The sequence below is a fragment of the Amyelois transitella genome, chromosome 6, assembly GCF_032362555.1.
Source record: "Amyelois transitella isolate CPQ chromosome 6, ilAmyTran1.1, whole genome shotgun sequence".
Classification (NCBI taxonomy): Eukaryota; Metazoa; Arthropoda; class Insecta; order Lepidoptera; family Pyralidae; genus Amyelois; species Amyelois transitella.
The window spans coordinates 3,610,455-3,637,923 of record NC_083509.1 but is presented as its reverse complement, the minus strand read 5'-3'; the positions used below and the strand labels follow the sequence as shown (position 1 = coordinate 3,637,923).

The following is a 27,469-nucleotide window of genomic DNA, read 5'->3' as shown; positions in this document are numbered from 1 at the left end:
CCTGGGAAAAATCCTGGCGTCTCACTCCTCTTATGACTATATGTGTCAGATAATTACATATATATGTCGCAGAGAAATGAGGATATCAGAGATTTCACGAAATCCCTAGGTATACCACGAAATCACGGAAGATGGTGAATATTCCTTTTTAATACATCTTACTAAAAGAATATTAGTGATATGACAAAATACTATTTCAATCTAGTGATATATCATTTCACTCATCTAAATCTAGTGAAATAAAGAATGAAAAAGGTTCGTGCTAAGTCTTTAAAAAGTACTTACATAATTATTAACCTAACCTAACCTAACCTTTTTTTTACGTGTGGAAAGACCTTCGTTTATCCGGCCGGTTACAGGAAGCCAGACGGGTTATGTGGGACTTAAACCCACTAAAACCACACGGTGCCATCGCCTACCACTTCGCTGCCAGGAGCATGAGCTGCCCTCGCTCATATTCGTGACGCGGCGGCCGCTTCCACGGCGGCTTCCTTCCGCTCCCACTTGTGTCCGTTTAGGTAGAATGAGGGAGAGAGATATCTACATTGGACGATTTTTACACTGACTATTTTAGTAAGAAGGCGTCGTAAATAAGAATATTCACCATCTTCCGTGATTTCGTGGTATCCCTAGGGATTTCGCAAAATCTCTGGTTACTTCATTTTCCTGCGACATACCTATACATGCATACAATCATGTCTTTATCTCTTGACAGAGCCAACAGTCTTGAAAATACTGAAAGGCCACTTTCAGCTATTGAAATTCAAATAGTGACAGGTTCCCAACCCTTCAGAAGCTACAAAAAAATCCCACATTTACCTATTAATTATTCTCACATAAATTATTGTTGGGTAATTACAATGTGACCCAAACTAGGTAGATTAGCTAGCTAACCCAGCTTGGAACGTTTAGGTGCATCATCATCTATTTTCTGACAGTAGTATGAAATTATTCTTACCTAAAGCATCCTTTCCCTCCTGAGGCGGTAGTAGATTCCTCGCCTTCAGCACCACTACAGTCAACCGCTCAGCTGACGGCAGGTAAGAGAGGGACAATAATAATTCTTGAAGCTCCTCCGGCGGACGTCTCTCTCTAGAAAGTTCTGCCCACACTTCGGCGCCACCCGCGACTTCTACCCGAGATAGAGGGACTTTTGCTGAGCCCATAACCTCGTTTCGGGAAAACCTATAAATGAAAAAAGTTATCCATTCATTGATGATATTATTATTTATAATTGATGACATATAGGTATAACTATTATTTATTTGCTGTTCTTATGATTGAATTGCGAAGAATTCCTTTGTCGTCAACCAGTTCTTAATGCAATAAAAATAAGGTCCTTCTTTACTAATAAGTTAAGTAGTCTACATTAATTTCAACAGAGATCTTTCCATCTAAAACTATCAAATTTTGCAGTAAATCCCCTTCAGGTGAACCGTTTATCTCGTTCTAGGTAAGTTATCTTTGCATAAGTTGTTTGTTATATTTGCATTCCCAGTAGTACCAAGTTTAAATGAACTGTTTCATGCCTGTCCTTAACTTATAAACAAAACCTCAACTTACCGATCATAATCAAAAACTTGCAGCAACAGCGTCTTGTCCCCAAGTTCGTCATGAGAGACTGGGAACTTGAAATGCTGGTCAAAGAAGGGGTTCGCCTCATTCCTGTGCACTGGTGTTTGCCGGACCCTTGTGTCCACTTCTGGCATCAGGCTGACACGGACGTAGGGGTCATTGAACCCGCCCGCCTCGTACCCTGCTAGGTCGTGGGCTGCAATCAAGTTTTATCAGGTTCGGTCAATGTTTAGGAATTGTGTGTGTTTTGCACCAATATTCCTTGTGCTCTTTTTGAAGTGCATATGGGGTATATTTTAGAAGTTTTTACTTTGGAAGAGGTGTAAAAACGGTTTAATATACGTTATAATAATACATACATACATACATATGATCACGTCTTTATCCCTTACGGGGTAGACAGAGCCAACAGTCTTGAAAAGTACTGATAGGCCACGTTCAGCTGTTTGGCTTAATGATAGAATTGAGATTCAAATAGTGACGGGTTGCTAGCCCATCGCCTAAAAGAAGAATCCCAAGTTTATAAGCCTATCCCTTAGTCGCCTTTTACGACATCCATGGGAACGAGATGGAGTGGTCCTATTCTTTTTTTTTTTTTTTAGTGGTGCCGGGAACCACACGGCACTTTAGTGGTGCCGGGAACCACACGGCACCCGGGAACCACACGGCACGGTTATAATAATACTCAGAAAATATTTGTATTTTTTGTATATTTGTGAGAATGAACTCAAAAACTAATGATTTTCATGACATTTGGCACAGATATAGGTAGAATAGAACTTCGGGAGTATGTAACATAGGCTACTTATTTTTCTGGAATTTCCCACTGGAGCGAAGACCCGCGCAAAACTAACGTGCAACACTTATACTTGTAAACGTTGTAAGTAATAAAGAGTAGTAAAGATACCTACCGAGTACCTACCTACCTTACTACGGGTATTAAGCAGGATTTGTGATTGTACCTACTGTAACAAGTTTAAGGCACTGTAGGTTTGTGACCTATATCTTATGTCCTGTTTAGTAGCCGTCCAAACTCTTTGCAATAACCTTTTTTAACTGGCCGTTTCTATACCTCAAAATAAAATATAAGCATTTATCTTTCATTATACTCTTACCTTCAATAAGGTGCACTTCCAGATCCGATCTATCGAAGTCATACTTCAAGCGAAGGTGGATTCTCCCAAGGGAAGGTCCCGGGCCCTCCAGCTCGATGACGAGGGGGGCCTCTCTCTTGGTGTAGAGGTCCGGTTGCAAAGCCCCTAGGGCGCTGATAGCGGCCCCAGCTCCAGGGCTCAGGGGGCCTAATCCACTGCTGCTTTCCACTAAAGAGTTGCTGCGGTCTATCCGCCTGGAATAAACAGAATGTACAATTAAACACAGAATTTTTAAATCAAAATACATAGTGATATCCATTCTTTCTTGACTTATTCTGATGCTTTGAAACGCCTTCGTTATCTTATGATGAGTTAAAATGAAAAAGTTACAAAGTAGTAGCCGATTCTACTTACCTACCTAAGCAGTAGACGCTTCTACGCAACCCAACCCAATGGCGTTACCATTGGCTAACAAATACCTATCTAACTTTTTTGGAAATTAATATATATATCTAAAATTACGAATCTTTTGATTACCTACTGCATTTTTAAGCACAAATTTAACTTAATTACTAAAATCAATAGACAAAACCCACCTTACAAAAATTAGATCATAAATTTATACAAGGTAGGTAGGTACAGTGCTTCAGATAGTAAGTGTGCCCTGTAATGTTTATAGGTGTAAATTAAAACATACATACATACAAATGGTCACGTCAGACAGAGCCAACAGTTTTGAAAAGACTGAATGGCCACGTTCAGCTATTTAGCTTAATGATAGAATTAAGATTCAAATAGTGATAGGTTGCTAACCCATCGACTAAAAGAGAATCCCAAGTTTGTAAGCTTATCCCTTAGTCGCCTTTTACGACATTCATAGGAAAGAGATGGAGTGGTCCTATTCTTTTTTGTATTGGTGCCGGGAACCACACGGCACTGTGGTGTGTGTGTGGTGTAAATTAAAAGTAAAAAAGTAATAAAATAAAATAAATTTAAAAAGTAATGTAACGTAATAACTTACCTACTAACTTAATTTGTGTAATTTAGTTCATCATTGCCTGTTCTATAAATAGCTACCCGAATGCACAGAGGAGCGACAAATCGAGTTTGTTCCAATTTCGCCGGCGCTTGTACCCTCACAGATTGATACTGCCAGAACATTTTCCCTTTACTTACTTACATCGCTACGTCGCATAGGTTACAAAGTTAACACAAGTACTTATCTATTATCTACTTAATTTAGTAGGTACTACTCTTACTGAACGAATGAATGAAAATAATGTAAATCTTAGTTAAATAAAGTACTCGTAAGTAAATACTTGAACTAACATTTTTTCGGTTATACTTTTTAAATCCGTTCTAGATTCAAAAACCATTTCAACAGGAGGAGGAATGTACATACACATACATAAAGTTACTGTATCCTTTGTGGGGAAGTCAAAGCCAATAGTCTTGAAAGGACTGAAAGGCCACGTTCAGCTGTATGGCTTTATAATGGAATTGAGATTCAAATAGTGACAGGTTGCTAGCCCCCGCCTCCATGAGGAATCCTAAGTTTATAAGCCTATCCTTTAGTCGCCTTTACGTCATCCATGGGAAAGATATGGAGTGGTTCTATTCTTAAGTTAGATGTATAGATGTATCTAGATATAGAGGAGAATGACTAGGAATATTATCTTGGTGGCATCAGAAGTCGTGACAGACATTACGGCGGCAGATCGGAAACGGAAACATCGTGGGTACGCCCGCACATTCAAATAATTGGATGTTCCCCTGCAGAGAATGCGGAGGCCAGATGCGAGTCGCTTTATGCGCCTGACTTATTCCAGGATTATGGTTATTGGCGTACTTCAGAGAAGGAAATATTACCTCGGTGGCATCAGAAGTGGTGAGAGACATCTTGGCGGTAAATGCCTCGGGCTAGTAGGGGCAGGCGAGTCGGCGAGCGAAGCCAGGGAGCCGTGTGCCAGCGGGGCCGCTCGCACGTCCAGAGAGGCGGCACGGAGTGGAGACGGGGACCTGGGGATACCAGTAGCTCCTGCTTCCAGGGTGCGTCCGTCGGGAGCGAACGTGCGGATGGCGGGGGACGATCCGCGGTGGCTCTGTTAATGTAAGAGTAAGTAATAACAATTACCTACCTACTTTAGAACCGTAGCTTCGTTGATGTAAAAACTGAAGTATTAATGCCACAACGATTTCAAGAATAAAGAAAACTCAAACATCATTTTTTTGTACATCACTAACTGTAACTATGTATGTATATGTATTTATGTATATACTATTTTTAAGTATGAATGTGCACTTTACCGCACCACCAACTTAAAGTTTTTTCTGTTTGGTCAGCTGGTTGACTGGTAGAGAATTTCGAACGGCATTAAGTTCGCCTTTTGTACATTTTTGTTTTCGTGCAAACAAGTTTTAAATAAATAAATGACTACGACTTAGACGAGTAATTAGATCGAATGTAATATAATTCTCAAAAGGCTACAAATAACGGCTCGTAAGTCAAACCAAAATTAGGTATCAATTAATGAACATCTAAAACCATAGGTTCTTTTACATCTCATCTCGATTGATATCTTAAAATTATTTCGTAATTCGTGTTCAGATATGTTTTACATCGTGTTAACTTGAAACAATGTGATACAACAACCGCCTTAACATTTAAAGAAGAATAAAGTTAACGTGACATCAAAAGCGTAAGAGCATAAAGTGTTAAATGTCCTGTTAAACGCGACAATGTAACAAAAAGCAAGTACCTAGTATAAAGTAAGTACCTAAGAACACATAAAACAAAAAGTGTTATTTTGCCTTTCGTCGTAAAGAACCGTCCAGTTAATTTATATGCTAAATAGAATACATAAATTCACCACTCACTAATTTATTTAAAGAGTTTTTATCGATCTAGGAGTAGCTTTACGTGACGCTAAGGGCTTGGCTGAGAAGGTAGGAATTCTAAAGTGGATTTTAATGTCAGATTAATGACACGACAACATTGTACAAGTCAGCCACTCCAAGCTGAGAAATTGCCGCGTCTTTTTATTCAATTTACGAAGAAATTGTATTGTGCTGATGAAATGTTTGTAAATAAGGCGTGTAATCTAGTCAAACAGTTTATAGAATGTATGCTTATGCCATTGCAGTGATGGTAAGGAAAGATACTTAAATAATAGGGATAACGTATAAATAATTACATATATGCTTAAAGTCACGTCTATACACCCTGCGGGGTAGACAACATTCTTGAATATACTGACAGGTTGCTAGTCCAATGCCTAAAAGAAAAATACCAAGTTTATTAGCCTATAGCCATTAGTCGCCTTTTACGACATTCATGGGAAAGAGTTCATTATGGATTTGGTTTGTTGAAAATGTGAACTGCGTGTTTCACAGGACGTTGTTTTTGACATGTCGCCACATGAAGTTTTGTTTGGCGTAGAATGGAAATCCTTTGATGCCAGCCAAGTTAATTTGGGCCATTTGGGCATCCTTCTAATCTGAAACTTTGCAAACTGCATACGGAATGAGGTTGTAAGGATATCATCTTGTGTTGGCTCTCATGAGTTATTAACAAGCATACAAATAGGGTTACCAAATGGTAAGCTTAGTGCAGATGCGGAAAAATAAATAGAGCTATAGCAACAATAGTATTATTTTATTTAATAGTAGGTAGCTATTTTAATAATGACAGGTTCCATCATCAAACCATACAGCTGAACTTGGGCTTCAAGATTTTTAGCTCTGTCTACCCCAAAAGGGGACGCCGACGTTATACAGGGGCGCAAGTAACTATAACTTTGCCGGGTGATTCCCGGCACCAATAAATAAAAGGAATAGGACCACTCCCTCTCATTCCCATGGATGACGTAACAGGTGACTAAGGTATAGGCTTATAAACTTGAGATTCTTCTTTTAGGCGATGGGCTAGCAAATCAGTCTTTTTAAGACTCTCTACCCCGCATGGGATATAGACGTGAATATATGTATTTTAGTAACTATAGCTGCAATACTGATCATATCTGCTAAAAATAGCAATAATTAAAAAATAATTGGAAGTTATTATATGCGTCATTCATCAAAAATTTTTAAGGTCTCAAAGGTACTTAGTTAACTGTTTCCGAGGTCATTAATTTTGAGGTACTATCTGTAAGCTATTTGTTAAGTCAGCATGAAATTGATATTAAGCATACATTCCGTTAAACGATTCGTTATTATAATTCGACACCTATTCGCCTTGAAATATCAATTATTGCATATCTATAAAAGGTTTAAAAAATGTTGATAGAAATAGTACTTGCCCGAGATAAAGCGCATAGGCAACGAGATTATTTGAAGAGGATTGGATTTCAAGAGCTCGAGCAGTTACGTGAAAAGGATTACCGCAAGGTTTTATCTAGTAGGTTGTATTCAGATGTAAACCTTTTTGTTCTTTTATAATGATGATGTAAGATTAATGATAATAAAACATAATAACATACAACATATAGTTACATCTTTATCCATAAGTTATTATGTAATCATATATACATATATAATATCTCAATTCTATCATTTAGCTAAATAGCTGAACGTGGCCATTCAGTCTTTTCAAGACTGTTGGCTCTGTCTACCCCGCAAGGGATATAGACGTGACCATATGTATGTATAATTATAGCATTAAGCCTAACAGGTGAACGTGGCCTGACAATCTTTCAAGATTGTCCCTGTCTATCCCGCAAGGGATATAGACGTTGATTATATTCAAATTCAAAAATTCAAAATTTTTATTCATTATTATAGGATACTATATATCGCTTAATAATTGTCGTATGGTTTAACAACATTGGTTGACGTCAAATAAATTACTTAAAAACTAAGTTTACTGCCGCTTCCAAGGCGTCAGTGCAGAAGAAGCGGTAACAAACTGCACTGCAGCATTTTCTTCAACAACGTCAACTTCACAATATTAAATTATACTTAGAATAGAATGTGGACGGGAGAATACATTGTTCAGATTTATATATTTATGAGATTTAATATTGAAAAAAGAAAAAAAAAAAAAATATATATATATATATATATATATATATATATATATAATATATATATATTTTTTTCTTTTTTCAATATATATATATATATATATATATATATATATATATATATATATATAATATATATATATATATATATTTTATGGATTGCCAATTTTAAAAAGATTTATGTACAGAGTGTACTGAAATTTTGATTTAAGTTCAAATTAAACTACAATTAATTACGAGGTTCCTGTGCCTGGATGGTGCATGGATGGATGGATATCCATTGCAGGGTAGACAAAGCCGTCTCGAAAAGAAAGGCCAAGTTTAACTGTATGGCTTCATGATGGAATTGGATTCAAATACTGGCTGGTTGCTAGCCCATCGCGCAGAAGAGGAATCCCAAGATTAAGGACATCCATGAATATGGAGTGATTCTATTCTAAAGAGCTGGAAACCACACGGCACACGGTGATAAAGATGTAAAATAAACAAAATAGATTGAAGAAAGTTAATAATGGAAATTGAAGAAATTAAAAAAAAAGAAAACAGCCAACAGTCTCTATATCCTAGAAATCATCTGCGAGAGATATCTTGCAGTAGAGCACTTCATTCTAACCGCCTTGTAGTCCCAATAGATTGAACAATAACAAACCGACAGCCCTACGTAGGGTCGTTATAGCTATATTTATAATGTATAGTAGATTAATTAATGTTTACATATAGATATGAAATACCGACATGTCCAAATTAGGCTGCTTCTAGATGTACATCATTGTCGATTGATATCTTTATTTGTAGACTAGCTAAATACAATATACCTAAACAGATTAATAAAACTATAAAGTGAAAATAAAACGTCGCCGTTTGAAGCAAAAGTGCTGATGCACCGTGCTAAATTAAGTAAAAAAGATTACAACATCAAGCGAAATAAAGTGCTTAGCTCAAGACAGATCGCGTTGGAATGAATGATAGGTTCTTGGTTGACTCGCCTGCATAGCTTAATCAATTCATATAATAAATGTGTAAAAGTAAATTTTTGTACATTGAATATATTAATTAAAACAAAATTAACTGATGAATAAGATGTTTCCCTTCTATACCACCTTTTGGTTATAGACCATAAAAAGGAATAAACATAACAAATGACAAAGTAATACGAGAGTAAATGTCATTACATTCTCAAGGGAAATTTAGAGGATACAGCTCCCTTTATACCTTACAAGGGGTAATATAATTACCCGAGTCCTTGATTTTTCTTACAGGAAAGTAATAAAGTGACGACATCTCGAGAAAACGAACCATAGTTATTTGAACATGTATTTATTACTGGCCTTACCTTGGCACGCTATTTGTAAATCAATTTAAGAATTTATCAAGATTGACAGTTAACATGTACATAAGGATACGAAGAAAAAGTTAAGAATTAGTTTAATCTGTGCTGTGTGTTAAAAAAAAGATTTTAAGGTAAATTATGTGTTTTAATCACTGACATACTTGCGGAATATCTGATCAAAAGTATTCGAAATAGACGAGTTTGCATGACGAGTTATTATTCGTCATGCAAACTCGTGTGTGAATGAAGGGGAAAAAAGTATGCAGAAATCGCGGCAAGTGGACAGATTTAGCCTCTGCCTACCCCATCGCAAAATAGACATAGGGGTAATTTAATTCTTACGGAAGATGATGACCTGACTTTCACTACACGACGGATAATTATTACTTACAGTAGCTCTAGAAGTGCCGCTGTCCAAACTGCTCTGGGAAGATATAGAGGGCGTGCGCGCGAGTCTGGCGTGTGGCAGAGAGCTGGCAGTGCGCACCTCGCTGAGAGGCTGCACACGGCACTGCTCTTTGGGGATCAGCATCTCCTGTAGTAGATAATGACAGTGTTAGTTCCAAGAGAGAAGTAATTTTGGAAGGGGTATCCCTGATATTTTTGTATGTCAATAGAAAAAAATACTTTTTGGAATCGTACGAAGTCGATGATATTGGGAGCACACGTTTGTCGTAAATAAGAGAACTTAGGTCAGTTGCATAATACAGTGATGGACATTTCGTACATACAAATTTTACAGTATATTAAATTCCCTGTAAGACAATTTTAATCAATCCTAAAACCAGGCATACGAGTACAAGGCCGTATGATAAACTTAATGCAAAGCGTCACTCTGTACCTTATAACTTATATACTATGAACTAAGTATATTGTTTATTTACTGTATAGACACACAACTGCCTTTACAATAATAAAAAAATGTATGTATACACTGACCGAAACATAGTTTGTTTTAAGCGACGTCAGCGAAGTGGTCGGTCTAATCAAACTTTAAAATTAATCGCGTCGTAACGAGTGAGTGACCACTGAACCTCGTAGTAACTTTGATGAAACCATTACACAGAGTTCCCAAATGGTCAAACACGGTCGGTTTTATTGCTACGACAAACGGGAATAATGTGAAATGGGCTTCATGCCAGGATAACATAATGTACGGAGAATGAAAAGTCAATGGAGCAGAAATTTTTTTGAATGTTGACCACTTATCAGTGAAAGCAAGGTAAGTAAATTTGAGTTATCAATCCTTAGAAAAATTAAATATTTTTCTGAGAATTGATAACTAAAATTTCGTTCTGCAAGTCACCAGTAATCCTCGTTCGTCCATGGTAATATAAAAAATATCTCATGCATGTTGTGATTAAGAATGCTCGAAATTTTTCTTTATTAATAATACAAATAATTTGACTAAAACCTTAAGCGCTTTGATTTTATACAGGAAGAATAAAGTTTCAAGTAAATTCGCTTTAAAATCAGGAATCTCCCACCTACGTTATTAATTTGTATTACATATTAATTAATGCTAATCTAAATCCTTATTCAATCTTAGCACAGAATTATTAATTATCTTAGCTTGGCCGTAGATTTGGGCTAACAGAGGGCGTTTCCGCCTGATTACACTACGTTTTGATTCAAAGCAAATATTTGCATCTGGATTGCGCAGATCAATGACTGGAAGTCTTTAAATTATAAGGTCCATTTAAGTGAGGTTAAATAATATGAGTGAGGAGTGGTTTTCTGACACATTAAATATGACTGCTCAGTCACTTCCTTGTATGGTGTAGGAGATCCTCCTAAAGGTTTAGACAAGAAAGAACATAACATTTTTCCATCTTGCGCTGTAATTCATAGCGTGAAAGTTCACGCTATTTTGCTTGTGCTGCTTTTACAACGTCTATAACCAGGGATCCTAAGCTAATAGTAAATGTACAAACAATACGTACATGTAATACAGTAGTAGCGCTTGCTTCCCGAGAGAGGTGAGAGGGTGTTCCAAAAATTTATCCAATCTGATGACGAGAAATGCCCACTTGTCCGAGGCGTGGTTATGAGACCTCGTTAGAAGAAGGTAAACGTTAAAATTTACTTTTTCTTTTATTAGGTACTTACCACAGTAATAAATTTTTATTATAAATTCAATTTTAAATTAGTTTGGCAGTACCCTAACAGTATTGAAATATATTCCGAAAGAGCTAATGAATTCGGCTATCAAAGGAAAGGGTGTTTCCTGTATTGCATTCAGGAAAACCATTCCGTCGCTAATTTAATATGAATGGCAATTTCGGTGTATTGCGTCATAAATTCCCACTCTCCAAAGTAATCGCCTATAAAAATAACTTCAAGATATAAAGCTATTAGGACAACATTTAAGTGCTTTTGCTCGCAGTGTTTAACGCTTTTTACACAATTACTTATACCGATTGATTTAAGGAATACAAGCGAAAATTTCTGAGCAAGTTTAGTTCACGAATATCATATTTCACTCTCACTTTTCGTAGAAATTTGAAGTAACAAATATTTTTCCCATCAATCATAAATCGAGCCACCTTATTTTCTTGTTGGGTGTGAAATCATCTGCCAGCAGAGAATTAGGAAGGATACATAAATTATCACATTAATTTCTTTGTAGTTATTTCCCACTCTTGACGTGGGGTCGGCATAGAATGTTATTTTTTTTCAATTGCTTCTGTCACTTGCTATCTCACTAGTCACTCCTTTCCTAAATTTCCACATTAATTTACCCGAAACCGGCGAACTTGCATGAAGAGAGTTATGAATGTGGATGAAGCGAAGGAAGTATGCAGAGATCGTGGCAAGTGGAAAGAGGTAGTCTCTGCCTTCCCTTCCGGGAAAGAGGCGTGATTTTATGTATGTTGGTATGTATGTAATAAAAAATGCGGTTAAAATGAAAACACAGACAATACGTACACTCGGACTGCTATGCGACTTGTCATCCCCGAAGCTATCCGTTGAATTGTGACTCTGTCCGCTTGATGCACTGGACGTCCTCTCCCGGGCTGCCCTGGCCCAGGACTCCAACCTTTTTTGCGCAGCCCACACTCCAGGAGGACCTAGCCCACTCATTTTTAACTATATCACCATCACTCACTATACATAAGGCCGAGTTTTATTTATAAGTCTTTAGAGTACTTTTGCACTGTTAGGTCACGTCAAGTCTCAAGAGAACTTTCGCAATTTTGAGCTAAGCCTTGAGTATTATTTGCACTTTGCACTGTTAGGTTAGGCCGAGTCTTGAATATTTTTGCACTGTTAGGTTAGGCTTAATCTACGGAGTTATTTTGCTGTTAGGGTAGGCCAAATTTTGAGGGTACTATAGCAATTTTAGGTCCGGTATCGATGCATTATTACGGTATTTGTGCTGATATCTAAATTATGTCTGAAAGTTAATGTGTAAATGTGATGGTTAATTTGTTCATAAGCAATTGGTTATTTTATTTAAGGATTTTTGTTTAGATTTAATGACTAAGCTATGGATTATCAAAAGTATAAGACTAATAAGAGAATAAAAGATTTTTCTTAGATCACTTAATTTTTCTTAGGTAACCCAGAGGTTACCCTTAGAAAGCTGAGCTGTTAATAAGTTGGATGAAAGGTTCAACGTCTGCTTATTTGTACCCAGTACTTTTGTTAAAAGATTAAAGGTACCAACCAGATGCAAGTTTTTTGAATACATACATTAATTAGGTAAAAAAACATATGGGCACAGAAAGAGAATTAAAAATGGGGACGGAGAGGGAAATATAAATAGAATTAAATACAAGTAAAGATCGTCATAAAGTGAACAAAGACATAGTTAAAAGAAGTGTAACGAATTTATGCAAAGTAAGGTCAGTGGCCAAAAAAGCTGCACGTGAAATAGCTATTTTCAACGGCACGAGCGAAACTTACCAGACGCATTATGGCTTTGGTTCATCGTACTTATATTGAGAGATGGATACAATTGTAAGTATCCTTTATTTCATTTATGACCACGAATAGGCCAAAATCTGTCTACCCTGTAATGGATAAAGACTTATCAAGTTTTATAAAAAAACATCTTTGAAATTGTAAGAAATCTGAGCCAAGAATTTTTAATATCACTTTTAAGAGCATTCTTGACATAATTCAAGATGAAGGCTTACCCGGGGACACGAATAAGCTGCTTGTAAAAAGATGTTTGATACAATAAAAATCCATCCCGCATTTGTTTTTTCTTACAGCAAACTCATAGGGAGCAGGAAAATATGAGAGATAGTTAGAGGAAACATAGGTTATTCTATAAGCTACACAGATCCAGGTCGCAGACGGGACATGCCCTGCGTGGGCGCCGCCGTACTACGAGAGACAGGACGTGGGCGTTTGTTTACTAATTCATAATAAAATCGATTTTTACTCCAATTTAACAACTACGTTTAATGTTTTGTAATAGGTGACGTAAACTATGTAACGTCTCTTTTTGTGTACTAAGCATATAATGTTTATTATATTATACAATGTTGAAAATCAATGTAAAAGTGTTAGTTTTTACACAGAAAACTGAAAACAGCGAATAGAATGGACTTCTGATTTTGGGTACTTAATGAAGAACCAAATTTATGAACGAATTCGTTTCTAACAAATCAAAATATCGATTTAATAACATCCAGTAAGTAATTGTACCAATCGTCATATTATGAGAGCTAAATTGTATGTCTAATTGGTAGGCAGGCCCCACGTTGGGCTCCAAAAATAAGGTAAGGCATAAATTCAAATAGTGATAACTAAGTATATTAAATGAAAAATAAAACATAACAAGCCTGTAACAAACACTCAGAGCCTCATAAATCTAATAACTCACTGACAGAATTTTAATTATGCGCTGCTCTAAATCCAAACACTCTGGAAGAAGTCTCTTTCGTGAGCTTTAAAAAGCACCCGTGTTTTGTATAAAATTGATGGTATTAATTATACAAAAGCAAGTGACGTGGCCAGTTTGATGAGGTCCATTACTGTTGAAGCACAAATACGTTGTTATAAGGAGACAGACAGTGTCATAGCTCACGTTAAACTGGATAAGAAGTACACATAGAATAGAGGCAAGGACAAGAGTAGCTGGCAGGATTATGGGCTAACTGTTGCGTCGAGTGTTCCCCTGGGTAAGATTATCTTGGCGAGATTGCGTATTTATTCAAATTTTCGCATAGTCCGAGAAGCTGTAATTCCATTAGAAACGACTTTAGACACGTCGAGGACTTTGTCAGTTGGTAACTTATGTTAATTTGAAGTTTCTGAATGTATTTACACCTAATTAGGATTTTTTAGCATAATGAGGTTATTGGTCGTAGTTTTAATTAAATTTTTAAATATGATGTCAAGTAATCAGCCTACATGTGTCTTTGAAGTTTATTTTTTATTATAGTAAATTAATAAGGCAATTAAATCATACCATGTGAAAAAATCAAAAAGTACACTATTACACAAACACGAATCAAATTTTGAACGTTATTTTAAAAATTATTCAATCACTAATTGAAAGAGGGTACACGCAGAAGTACACAGATGTAGTACACGTACTATAGTTGTGCTTTTGTTATTCACTTGTTTCAAGGGTCGTGAAAGCGGTCGGCGCGGCTGGAAGCTCGCGCATACTGCCGCCGCCCGGGTTTCGGTGTTGCCAGCGTAATACTGTTTTTACCCAGCTATACTCCGCTGTAACAGATTGTCGCCGGCGTTAGCGAGCAACGCGTTAAGTTGACTAATTGCTGGTCGTTATGTAGGATAATGATTGACCGAGTTAATGCAATCCTCTGACGCATCTGCGGTGTTAAGTTAATTAATAGGTTGTATCAGAAGGGAGATACAAGGAACTGTTTGTGTTTTGTTTTTATATACTTACAATGTTCATTAAAAAATAAATATATTTTTTTGGTTCCCAGGCAACTTCTATTGCAGGTTTTGTAGGTTATTTTTTAATCTATATTTCTTTCACTATATAATTGGGTATTTACATACGTAGTGTCTCTCATCTCCACGATTTTACTACTTTGAATTTGTGTAACCTAAATAGAGAAAATAAATTTTCATAATATAGCATCTTAACGTCGTTATATAGCTAAACTTAATTATATAATAGTTGTAGCTCACTTTCACACACTTTGCAGCATAAACATTAGAAATTACTTAAATATATTTTTGGTCCGATTTCTGCATTAAGACCTTAAGCTAAGGCTATAAACACAGCAACAATTATCAAGACTTTTTCCCCCCAGGGATAGGCAGATACTACTTCTTTACTCTGGCCACGATCAAAATCGGAATAATTCATCTGATCCATCCGATTTTTAATGCGCCGCCACCCGGATTAATACCTGTCAAAGAAGATTCTATGACAGGTATTAATTTTGTAAAATAAATTAATGTTTATCATATTTTCCCAAAAATAATGCCTATATCATCTCCTGGTAACCCTCCGGGCGGCGGCGCATTTCGTCGCGTCACTTTCTCCAGGCGTAAGCAACAGGTAAGGTCAGGGGGCGCCTTGGGAACACGCGGCACTACTTCTTAACAAGCCAAGTCTAGTTGTTATCGATACTATTTTTCTTTTTTTTTTTTGACTTTGTTGGTTAACTCATTATCCCACGTAAGATCAAAGCTTCAATGCTGGTAAAGTCCCCCTATTTTCTCTGTCTGCATGTATACGCTAATTTCAGAAAGTTGTGCTCGGATCTTATTTCTGTTTAGAATGTTTGAAAGAGGGTTTTTTGAGGAAGGCTTTTATTTAAAAATTCCATCCGTGCGAAGCCGGGGCGGGTCACTAGTTATAGAATAAAGCCATCCAGTTGAACGCGTTTTTGAAGTCTTTCCGAGGCTATTGACTCTGTCTACCCGTTAAGGGATAAATACTTGATTTACGTTTCAATATTTGTTTTACAGAATTTCATAAAATAAAGAGGAAGTTCGCTTTTGTGTGGAATACACAACAGCGCCTGCGGAAACAAAATTTGGACGTTCCCAGTTCAATAACAGATTTAAAATACATCGAATTATTTAATGCACTGAGCAATCTGTTCTTTGTACAATGAATCAATTCACTTGCTGCTACTGTTGTACTGTATTGGAGTTGATGATATGTATGTTGATAAGAAAGTAAAATACTTACAAAAAGTTAAAAATATTATGTCAGTATTGTTGTATCGTTCAGTATACGATCTTCATAATAATCACCAATCGGGAATACACTGGAGACAGAAAGAGAAAACATGAAAGATATAATTATTAAGAACATACATATAATCACTCTGTCTACCCTTGCGGGGTAGACAGAGTCTACAGTCTTGTAAAGACTGATAAGCCACGTTCAGCTATTTGGCTTTAATATAAAATTGAGTTTCAAATAGTGACAGGTTGCTAGCCTTTCGCCTTAAAGAAGAGTCCCAAGTTTATTTTACTAATTAAATCTCAACTCCATCATTAAGTCATGCGGCTGAACGTGGCCTTTCAGTCTTTCTAAGACCGTTGGCAGTGTCTATCCTGCAAGCAATATATAAGACGTTATTATATGTATATATGATTTACTTTTAAAAAAGTGAATAGTAATATTTCTTCTTACCCAGAGTAAATGCAATCAATTATTTGTGACAATATTCATACTGCTTCTTTAGATTGGTTGTATGTCTTGTAGGGCATCGCATGTACGCATGATCGAAATCAAATGATCCAATTGTGAAGTCTTATGAAGAAATTGAAAGTGGTATGATTGATTGTTATGTGAATCGGATGTACGATAAAAATTTTCGAGCCGTTGCCATTCCGGTCTTCATCGACTCTACTTATTAGGTCCATCAATTCGTATAATCAAGTCTGTATCCAATGCGGGGTAGACAGAACCAACAGTCTATCCCATCAATAGTTCTGAAAAGACTGACAGGCTACCTTAAGCTATTTGGTCTATTGATAGAATTGAGGTTGCTAGCCCATCGCCTATAAGAAGAATCTCAAGTTTAAAAGCCTATCCCTTAGTCGCTTTTACGATATCCGTAGGAAAGAGATGGAGTGGTCCTATTCTTTTTTTTATATTGGTGCCGGGAACCACACGAGCAAAGATATTACAGAAGATATTCAAAATATTTTGACCGATTTGGATGAAATTAGAATAATACTAGTATAGCTTAGAACATCAGGAACAGCCTCCTTAACTTCTAGAAATTCCCACGGAAGACTCGAAAAGCACCCAAGTAAATAGAAAAATTCAAGAACTAACAGAATAAGAAGATGTGACCCATGAAACGATTAACCATCTTAGATTTACATTAGATCCCAACAACTTTAAGTTGGTAATAAGATAATTGCGTCGCAAGATTGTATTTAGTTTAACTTTTTAACTAGTTCAACTTAAACTTTTTATATTTTTCATACATCAAGAGGTCGCATTTTTAATTCAGAAAAATTAACAAATTATTTTATCAGTAGAAAATAATTATAACACTAGCTAATGTGATTCATCTTCTTTGCAAAAAATGTATTTAAATTTAATGCAAACTTTGGAAATATAATAGCGAAAGTATGTTTGTAAATTTCAGATTATTCACAAGGTAATAATTATTCTAGAAAGTTTATCTTTCCCTTTATAAAGTGAGAGCAGTGCGCTAGTCGATAATACAAGTGAAATGGAAAGTAAACCAGATCTATGTGTTTCAGCTAGACGTCACCCGGCCCCTCCCGGGAATCGAATACGCCTGGATTTCACTGATTTATGTCACAATATTTATAACTACTCTGTCTACATCTATTCCTACGTGTTACATTATTAGTTGACCTTTACTTGATTTGAATTTTCCGAACGTGAAAAACATATATTAGAACAGTTTTATAAGCATACGTAATTGATCTGATTTGGGCTTAGAAAATGACAATTATTACAAATTTAAAAAATCTGAATAATTTAAAACAAAGGTTGGTATAGCCGTGCCCCGTTTAGGGTACACTTGTTGAAAGTATCGCGTATGGCATATATGTCGGTCGGTTCATAATTCTAATATATCAGACGCATAACTAGTCATACTTTTTTACCTTTTTTCACTTTGTATTCCCTAATTCGTAAACCATCTACAAGATATCGAACGCCGTAGCACTTTCGTAGCGCGTACGTAGCATGTTCGTAGAACGTAGTAGATTTATTTATAATCTTATCTTATTACACCCCTATTCACTTGCAGAAGTGATATAGCGATATTCATATTTTACTACTAACACCACAACAAAAATAAAAACAAAAAAATACATTTTATTTTCAATTACTACATTGGTATCTGCGCATTTTTATTCACAAACGTAAAAGGGATTCATCACATAAGTTACATACTGGGTGCTAAATGCTTCCCTTTTCGGGGACAAATTTCCAAGAAAGGCGATAAATTCCAGATTATATGCGTCGTTTCCATCTGGCAGACGGTCTCGGCCGGCAGATGTTGTGATGTTGTTAGACAATTTTCACATTGGTAATTCTTATAAACGAGTTTACAGGATTCTTTTTAATTTTAATAGTAACATGTGAATCAGTACTTTAAGCTGAATTATTTTTACTAAGGGACCTTGTTGGTTGGGAAGTTTGTTGCATAGTAAAATAAAATCAATTTGATGTACTGATTCTCCTGTTAAAAGTTTTCAGCTTTATTAATAATAACCCTGTATATGCGATTGCTACTTTGATTATAATCGTAATGGCCTTTGGCCCGAAGTTTATCCCTGGTAATCACACCATTGCAGGGAAAACTAATCCATATTAAATCATAGCCAACGGCCAACACATATATCCAGTTGCACGAATGTGCAGGTTTCCTCGCGAAGTTTTCCTCTCTTCGTAAGAGCATCGTTTAATCAATTATTGAATATAACTCAGAAAAGAGAGATTTGAACATGTGAATTCGACTGACATACGAGTATCTATAGACATAGCAATGAATTACAAAATTTTTAATTGAAGCTTGAACCACGATCCCGATGCTAGTGAGACTGTTAGACAGGTAGGATATCATTAATAACGAGTAAAAAACAGAGATAAAACTAACGTTATCCTTGATGTAAAAAAATATATAAAAAATAAAAGACTCGGCCAATGTGAACTTGTGTTTATGTCATCATGTAGAGATAAAATGGAAGGAAAGAATGAGCCAATATATCAGTCGCTATAACAACGCACTAAGTTATATTAATTTCGCATACGAATTAAACGAGGAAAAATATGGGTAAATGGTTAAGTTTTCATATCATAATCCAAAAATATTCCTTTCATCGTGCACAAGATTCAATATCGGGTCGCCATTCCCGTGACCCGGCTGGGAGTGCAAATCCATGCTCGGGATTTGCATCTTCCATTGCATTAATGCAGCTCAACCCGGGATATCTTGCATACGTAATAAGTTTAGGCGTTGGCTATATTAAGATACTCATGCATTTACATCGGTTATTTTCAACGTGTTGTAACATTTTTCCAATATATTTTGACTCTAAATGCTCTCTATGAAGGTCGGAGGCGGACCCCGGGCCTCAAAACCGGGCCTCAAAAACACAGAGAAGACAGAGAGAGCTCTCTATAAGGGTATGGTAAAAAAATGTGTGTGCCTGAATAGATTAGTTAGCAATGGTCAATAAAGGGAAAGACTTATTTTGAAGTTTTTAGGCGATGGTCCAGCAACTTTACTATCATTAAGCCACCCAGCTTTAAATATAATGATAAATGGCCCTGTCTACTCCGTTAGAGACAAAGACGTGACATGTATACAGCACAAGTTTTACGTGGACTCTGCCCGACCCTGGAAATCAAACCTCGGGCTCCTGAGTGTTAGCATAGTTAATTACTGCGCTACAGAAGTCGTCACGATATCAAAAAACAATCATCTCCACCATATGAAGCCCAAGGCAGAAAATATTGTCCGGTAATTAAAAGCCTGTATTTAAGCTTATTTATAACCTTTAGAACCATATGCATGGCAGTGGAAAGATGTAGCCTCTGCCTACCCTCCGGGAAAGTGATATTTAAACATTTATAAGCATAATTTTGCAAAACAAATCAACACCTCTCTATGCCTTTTTCTGTAGTGGGCCTACTGGAAGAAATTTTATCTTCAGGATTAAGCAGTGTCCCTGTACAAAGTGTGTATGTTTTCTCGATGTACATGAGTCGTGTGGTTCCTGGCACCTTTAGAAAAATGAACAGGACCACTCCTTCTCTTTCCCGTGAATGTCTTAAAAGGCGACTAAGGCTTATAAACTTGAGATTCTCTTTTAGGTGATGGCCTAGCAAGCTGTCACTATTTGAATTTTCAAGGCAGTTTTCTCTGTCCACCCTGCAAGGGATATAGACATGACTGTATGTATGTATATATCAAAACCGTAACGGTCACGAATCGTTTTGCGGCCGGCATTATTTACCAAGTAGTAGCTTTGTTTAGAAGACTATTGACCTGGTCACGTCACGACGAATCCCCCGAGTCGATGGCGACTCGGACACGATAATATTGAGGCAAGCTGTCGGAATTGCTACTTATAAACATACTGACTAATTAGTAATTCAGAAGCTCTCTACGAGCCGGGAATGATGAAAAGGAAAAAGAGGGTGTTTACTAGTCGGATTTCAGGAGCTATATATGTATATTATTTTAAGTTTTAACTGAATTTATATCAAGTAATTAAAATTACTTTGAATTTTTGTCTTTACATTAACTTGTAACAATAAGATACTGCCACTTATAAATCCGATAAACATCTGTCCAACAAACAAATATTACACCATCAAAGTTATCTATTCCCAAATAAAGTTTCCGATTACAAGTGACCGAATGTAATTTCCCAAAGCCCGCCTGTTGCAAACGTTCGGATATGCCAACCTTGTTGCCTGTTGAGCACCGCAACAAGTGCTGCATCGATCACTGTGACGCACGTACCCCCCCAACCCCCCTCTCTACCCCCCACCAACCGGCACACACGCCCCGCACCGCGCCTTGCCCCGCCCCGGATACCCAAAAACTGATTTACCGATCTTCTATGAAACGTGAATTATCGATCCCAAACGTCGACAAGTGTCACTGGCCAGTTTATAATTGACTCATTTTTACTTCCGACTTAAAAAGATTAATTCCCAAAGAAGTTATACCCAATTTTGACTTGGAAGTGCTTTTGGCATGCCATAAGGATCTTTAAAAATATCTATCGTAGTTTTTCACTTGACACTTTCAAGATTTTGATGACCAAAAATATGCGTATATACTTCTGTCCACAAAAAGCAAAAAGTAAAACAAAAGCTAAGTTGCTAATACTTTATAAACGCATCTCTCTAATGCAAGAACCTCTTTCCAGAACTAGCAAAACCATTATATTTGGCTCTCAAACTTGCAACAACAATTTCGTCCACAACTCTCCACTACGGTTAAACTATTAAACAACGAAGAATATTTTGTTCACCAAATCAAATATTTTTCTCAACTGTGGATCACAGTTTGCGCAAAATCTTTTCAGATGTAGATTAATCTACACATTGTGATAGTAGCAATCCCGAAGGTGATGAAACGTCCTTAATGTTAATCTGATTCTGCGCAGACGAAGGATCGCAGTCGCCTTGAACGTAGGAACTCGATTATGTTCACATTGGATGCCCGATGAAAGCCTCTCACATAGTTAAGTACGGTGGGCTCAGAAGATAACTGTGCCACTTTGCCTTGATATGGTGTATTTGATGTGGCCCAGATTTTTCCTGAGCCGTGTGTACTATACAATGTAGAGACAAATTGACCAACACTCTACTCGTATTGACGTATCGCTAATTGCATTTCGTTTTAGATTTTTACATCAAAAGAGATTCACAAGGCTAGGCACATTCTGCGTTATAAGGATTTTACATATTTTTAAGGGGACCTTCGCAACCCGAACGCTAGATCAGAATGAAGTCTTAGATAGATTTAAAGTATTTTTTTAATTATGAGCCTATAATTTCTTAGATGCATTTTATAAGGTTACACACACACGCTTAAATTTTTAAATTTTCATACTAACATATATGCATACAATCATGCCTCTTTCTCACAATGAGGGTAGGCAGATATAACATCTGTTTAATTGTCATCATTTCTGCATACTTCTTTCTTTCTTTAGTCAAAAAATTGGCTTAACGAAACCGTGACGCAAAAACTGACGTGTATACACCACTAAGACTATTGCACTATTCACATAAAGAAAAAACAAAAGCAGCCATCATCCATAATGCGGCCATACTTATGGGATTGTGCGTCACTGCACATGATTTAAATTTGTATATGTAGCAATACAAAAAAAATAGTATAATTATTGTTTACCTACGCCCGAACGCAATATTCGATCCTTATTTAGATATGAGTGAGATATAAGATATAACCTAAACTTTCTTACATATAATAATAAATATAACAAAGGTTAGGAGCATCGTAGCATCTAATGTATACGTGCTTAGACACCGCCCTCCGGGGCGCAGCTGCCTATGAAAATTTAATTGGATTGTTTTGCTGTCAACCATCGCTCCCACTTTGGGGCGAATGGAAAGAGCCACTTTTAAGCGGCCTGGTTTTGTCTGTACTTATTCTCCTTTCTCATGAAGTGGGTCATTGGGTCAACTGATACTGCACACCCGGGTATAGTTAAAAATTTATAAACTTACAGATTCTGGTTGAACCACATGAGAGGTTGTAATCTTTCAATGCACCATGACGTGACTCCCCGACCAGTATAGTTTCTTGTGTTTATGATTTTTCATATTGTTTTTAGAAGTGCATTTATATGTTCTTATGGAATATATCACTTGACTCAAAGTTAAAAACAACAAAATTAAACCATGTCAAACTTAAAATCTATACAAAGAAGTGCTTTCTAACGGATTTCATCTAGATATGTTCAGCTTTAACCACCGGACCATTACAGTTAAGTATACATAATTATTATGATTTTGAGATTTCGAAATCAACAACAGAACACACCCTAAGTATAGGTTGTTTTGTATGCAAACAACTCCACTGACCTCGCATTTTTTATGAGAGCCTGCTAATCGTTATCCCTTCAGGTCCAGTGGACTTACCGTGTACTTTGTCGCTATTTTTATAATTAGATTAATCGACAATGTATTCCAGAACGGGAATGGAAGTAGAGATACTGAAGACTGCTAAGGAAGCTGATATATTGAGGAGGGAATGTAAGAAAACATTTTAATTTATTATATATATTATGATTTTTATATATTATTATAAAATATAAACTAAAAACACAGCAAACGATATAATAAAGTCGGCTGTCGGACGGCGGCGGTGCTCGGGGCGTTCAATTACGATTTCCCCTTGTTATATTATTTGAGATAATAGAAATTCATAATAGACAGGCAGAGTTAAGGCGGAATAACGACCATCCCCAATTTCCACCCACATCCAACCCAGAAGATGGATGTACCTAGATGTCAACGACCTCTGTCTACAGGTTCCTATATTCTGTTGCATTCAATTAGCATTTGAGCACAGAATGTATGTTGAACGGCTTGTTTTGGATTATAGGTCGAGATCCGCTGAACTAAGCTATATATACCGTAGTATAATTTGGATATTTAACATACCTACCTACATGATGTTATAATAATTATTGAAAGAAGGATGGACCTAATGTCAACGACCCCTGCCAATAGCACAGTAGGTGGCTCGCCTGACATATTGTTGTTGCTTTATTCAGCTGGCTTTGATGGATTTATTATAATGAATGCAAAAGGCAGGTTTATTCCGCTTTGAAGAAAATGTTTAATAGGTATGAATTTTTCGGTGTACCAGGAACATAATATTATTTTTTATCGAAATTAACTGTCACTATTTACACTAACACCAATTGTCACTGCGAACTTAGGCCTTGCAAACACTTTACAAAATTGTGAATATCTCAAATACTAATTAACCGATGTTGATGCCCCATACCTTAAAACTTCAATTGTCAGACCACACATACATTTTTTAATTTCATCAAAATCAGACTAACTACGGTTCGAAAGTTATCGCCTAAGTTGATTGGTAGTATACTCAAAGAATACTCTTTGATGATACTCAAAGAGTAATACCTACTACTCTGAAATCTGTGGGTATGGTGGTATATACCACAGGAATGCTCAGATTTCTGTGACAGACATAGTAGTTACATTTCGATTCAGTCGGGATGGAAATGTTTCTTGATGTTTTTGTTATTTATTAATCAAGAAAATTAAATGTAAACTGCTATATTTACACTATTTAACAAATTCAGAAACAAAATTACTAACCCAGCTTCTGAACAACATGACGATTACACACCTATAATTTGATTAAAAATGTTCACCTTTTAATTAGATAAGCAGTCTGTGATCACTCACTACGGTGCTTACGAATTTTCGTCGCAACTGTATTTTAAGAATAAAACAATAATAATAAAAAGCTTAATGCTGAGAATTGAGAAGACCGGGCAGAAGAGAATTGCCGAGTTGAAACTAAGACACAAATTGCGACTTAATTGCGGCAATCTACCGCATTTCACTTCGCGGCGTAAGATTTTATCAGGCGAGTCTAACATTTTATGAATAGGGTTCTTTTTTTTTGCCATTTTTTTCATTGTACTTCTTCTTTCTACATATATAATCGTGTATTTATACCATACGGGTTAGACAGAGCCAACAGTCTCGAAAAGACTGGATGAGCACGTTCAACTGTATGATTAAATGATGGAATTGTGATTCAAATAGGGACAGGTTACTAGCATATAGCCTCAAAGAAGGATCCCAAGTTTATTAGCCTTTCCCTTGATTGATTTTACAATCTGTGTGGGAAAGCTGGCCTACACTATATTTTTTTCTCGCTACTAGACCATCACAGAAGCTTGCACTAGATGACTGTGCGCCTGTTCTCTTAGTCGCTTTTAACAACATCCTTGGGAAAAAAGATAGAGTGATCTTATTCTAAAGTGCCGTGAACAACACGGCACTACGCAAGCTTTGCAGGGGAACCTAATCCATTTTGACCATTGTCAAAGCTTTAGGACCATGGTTGGAAAGAGATATAGTGGTCCTATTCTAAGACAATGGAAACCACACGGTAAGAAAAAAACAGGAAAAAAAGATGATAATGCAGATGGATAACTTTTTAAATCACTCAAAACATCTATCGGATATCGGTTTATAGGTCAAGTACGAGCTTCTATTGAACCGATACAACTTTAAAGCTCTGTGGCTTTCAAAGGAAATGAAATCGTAATTCACTAATTTTAAGAAATATATTAGGTTGTGTTAAATATTTGTTCAATTTGAGGTTGCTATTATAATATTCGTTATTAGATTTATAGTGACTTGATTGCAGGTTTTTGGATAGAAATAATAATAATGTTTCTTTTGAAATGTAAATACTATGTAATTTTTATTGTTAATTAAGACAAGATCATTTAATAATTTTAAACACACAGTGTTTGTTATCGGGTTAGATCTGGTTTTACAACAATAGAAACAAAATATTTCTAATTATGAACATAAAATAAGCTGTAATCAGTTATTCTTGTAAAGTTAAAATATTTATTACAAACTTTATTAAAATGAAACCATTTGAAGTACAGCGATTACAATTAATCAGATAGTAGTAAGCAATTGTGGAAGTCATATTAACACACGAAATACACAGTAACCATAACTCTTCGTATTATGTTGGTTGGTTAAAATTAAAGTTGAGGCTACAAATCGTAGAGCGTCGTAGCTCCAGCTCGTAGCGGTTCGTAGCACTACGACAAACGTTTTTATCAGCGCCATCTGTTAGTGTTTTCCGACAGCAGCAATTTCTTCAGGATACATTGGTGCTTGGTTCTGTGGTAGAGCCTTTATTTTTGGTTTATTCCAATGTATTCCAGTAGATGGAGCTACGAATACAAAGATCATTAAAGAAAAAATTAGGTAGAAAACTTTTCTTGCACTTATTTTTTAAAGTTTTATATACATATGAGAGGAATTTCCGATTTTCAATTCATATGAGATTTCATATTTCATCGTACTTTTCTTTTTGTGAAATTTTGTAAGTTATTAATTGTTAGTGCTATACAATAATCCTTTAGTCGAGTTCATAGTTATTCTCGTGTCCTTTGTTTTTGTTTATGAAGTTAAAGAATGTTCTTGTTAAAAAGATTTAATAACCGTAAGGTTAGAAAAACTTTGTTCAGAGTTCAGAGTAATCAATCAAAGTTACAGGTGGCTGCGAATGACAGATTACCACTCAAAACTTACTGCAAACAAATTGTACCGTTATGCTTATGTTATCACATCATATATAATTATTAATTTCAAGTAAGTATGTAGGTACCGATCGAATTTTGATTTAATAAGTTTTGAGTGAATAACAATGATATTTCGCCCAATATAACATAGGTGTTAACATTGAAGAATGCAAAATTATATCAAAAGTAAGGTACCTGTGTCAAGAGTTAAAACCACAAACTTAATGGTCAGCTCAACTAACCCGCAGTCATAACAATTTAATTATATGATAAGAGTTTTACCATGTGCTTTTATTTCCTACTTAATATTCACAATATAAAGTTTTTTTATATTGAAATTACTGTACTTATTTAGCAGGTGTACTCTATTCGATATTCACGCATCAGTTATTTTAGATCCTAACGTATATAAATTTATGCTATTAATATAACAAAGACTTCAGAAGGATCACATACTCGTATTTGACCTTTTATAATCTACTACAATAAACTATTATATTCTATGGAGACTTCACTTTTTCGTATTCAATATAAAGAGTGATATAATTGGGTATAATTGTGACCCAATAGCATGAATTCATTTGATTGGAAGATCATCTTAATATTCCATCATCCCTTATATTCCTATTCTTGTATAATAGAAAACGTTACGTCATTTTTATGCAAATTGAAAATAAAATCTCTCATCACAGATGGTGATCGCATATCGAGTAACCTGGCATGGCACTCTATGACGCGGTAATAGAGGCGACTTTGTTGTGAATTTGGGTAGATTGTCAAGCTGTAACTGTACGTCTTGGCCTTATATTTATAGAGTTCCCATGTGCACTTGCCTTTTATATTAAGGACAAAAGAAAAAGTTAATAAAAATGCACATTCCACGTATGAAGACAAAGTATCAAAAATATTGTATCCTGCAAAAAACAGATTAGGCATAAACACAATACGAACTTTTAATGAGAGAAAGTTATACTGAACAAACAGAGTGCCTGTTTATAAACAATGTGTGAGTGGTGGAATATACATAAAAATACTTCAAATGTAGTATAATTACTATATTGTGGCCATTTAACCTTATGACTATTCGTATTAGCTTTAAATATCTCGTAGGGGTCAAAACGTGGCTTTGAGTCACCACAAGAATTAGGAACACCATAAGAATTTAAAAACAAAACGATTCACATTTAACAAACACT

At 35.9% G+C, this 27,469-nt stretch overlaps 1 protein-coding gene across 1 annotated transcript in view; it reads right to left on the bottom strand.

Annotated features, from left to right (window-relative positions):
- Positions 1-27,469, bottom strand: part of LOC106139224 (synaptotagmin-5) — a 36,836-nt gene that overhangs the window by 2,835 nt on the left and 6,532 nt on the right. Inside the window, exons 3-7 of the mRNA XM_060944841.1 lie at positions 9,412-9,555; positions 4,539-4,771; positions 2,691-2,923; positions 1,564-1,771; positions 959-1,185 (exon numbers count right to left, since the gene is read on the bottom strand). Coding sequence (XP_060800824.1) covers positions 959-1,185; positions 1,564-1,771; positions 2,691-2,923; positions 4,539-4,771; positions 9,412-9,555 — 1,045 coding nt within the window. The remainder of the gene's footprint in view (positions 1-958; positions 1,186-1,563; positions 1,772-2,690; positions 2,924-4,538; positions 4,772-9,411; positions 9,556-27,469) is intronic.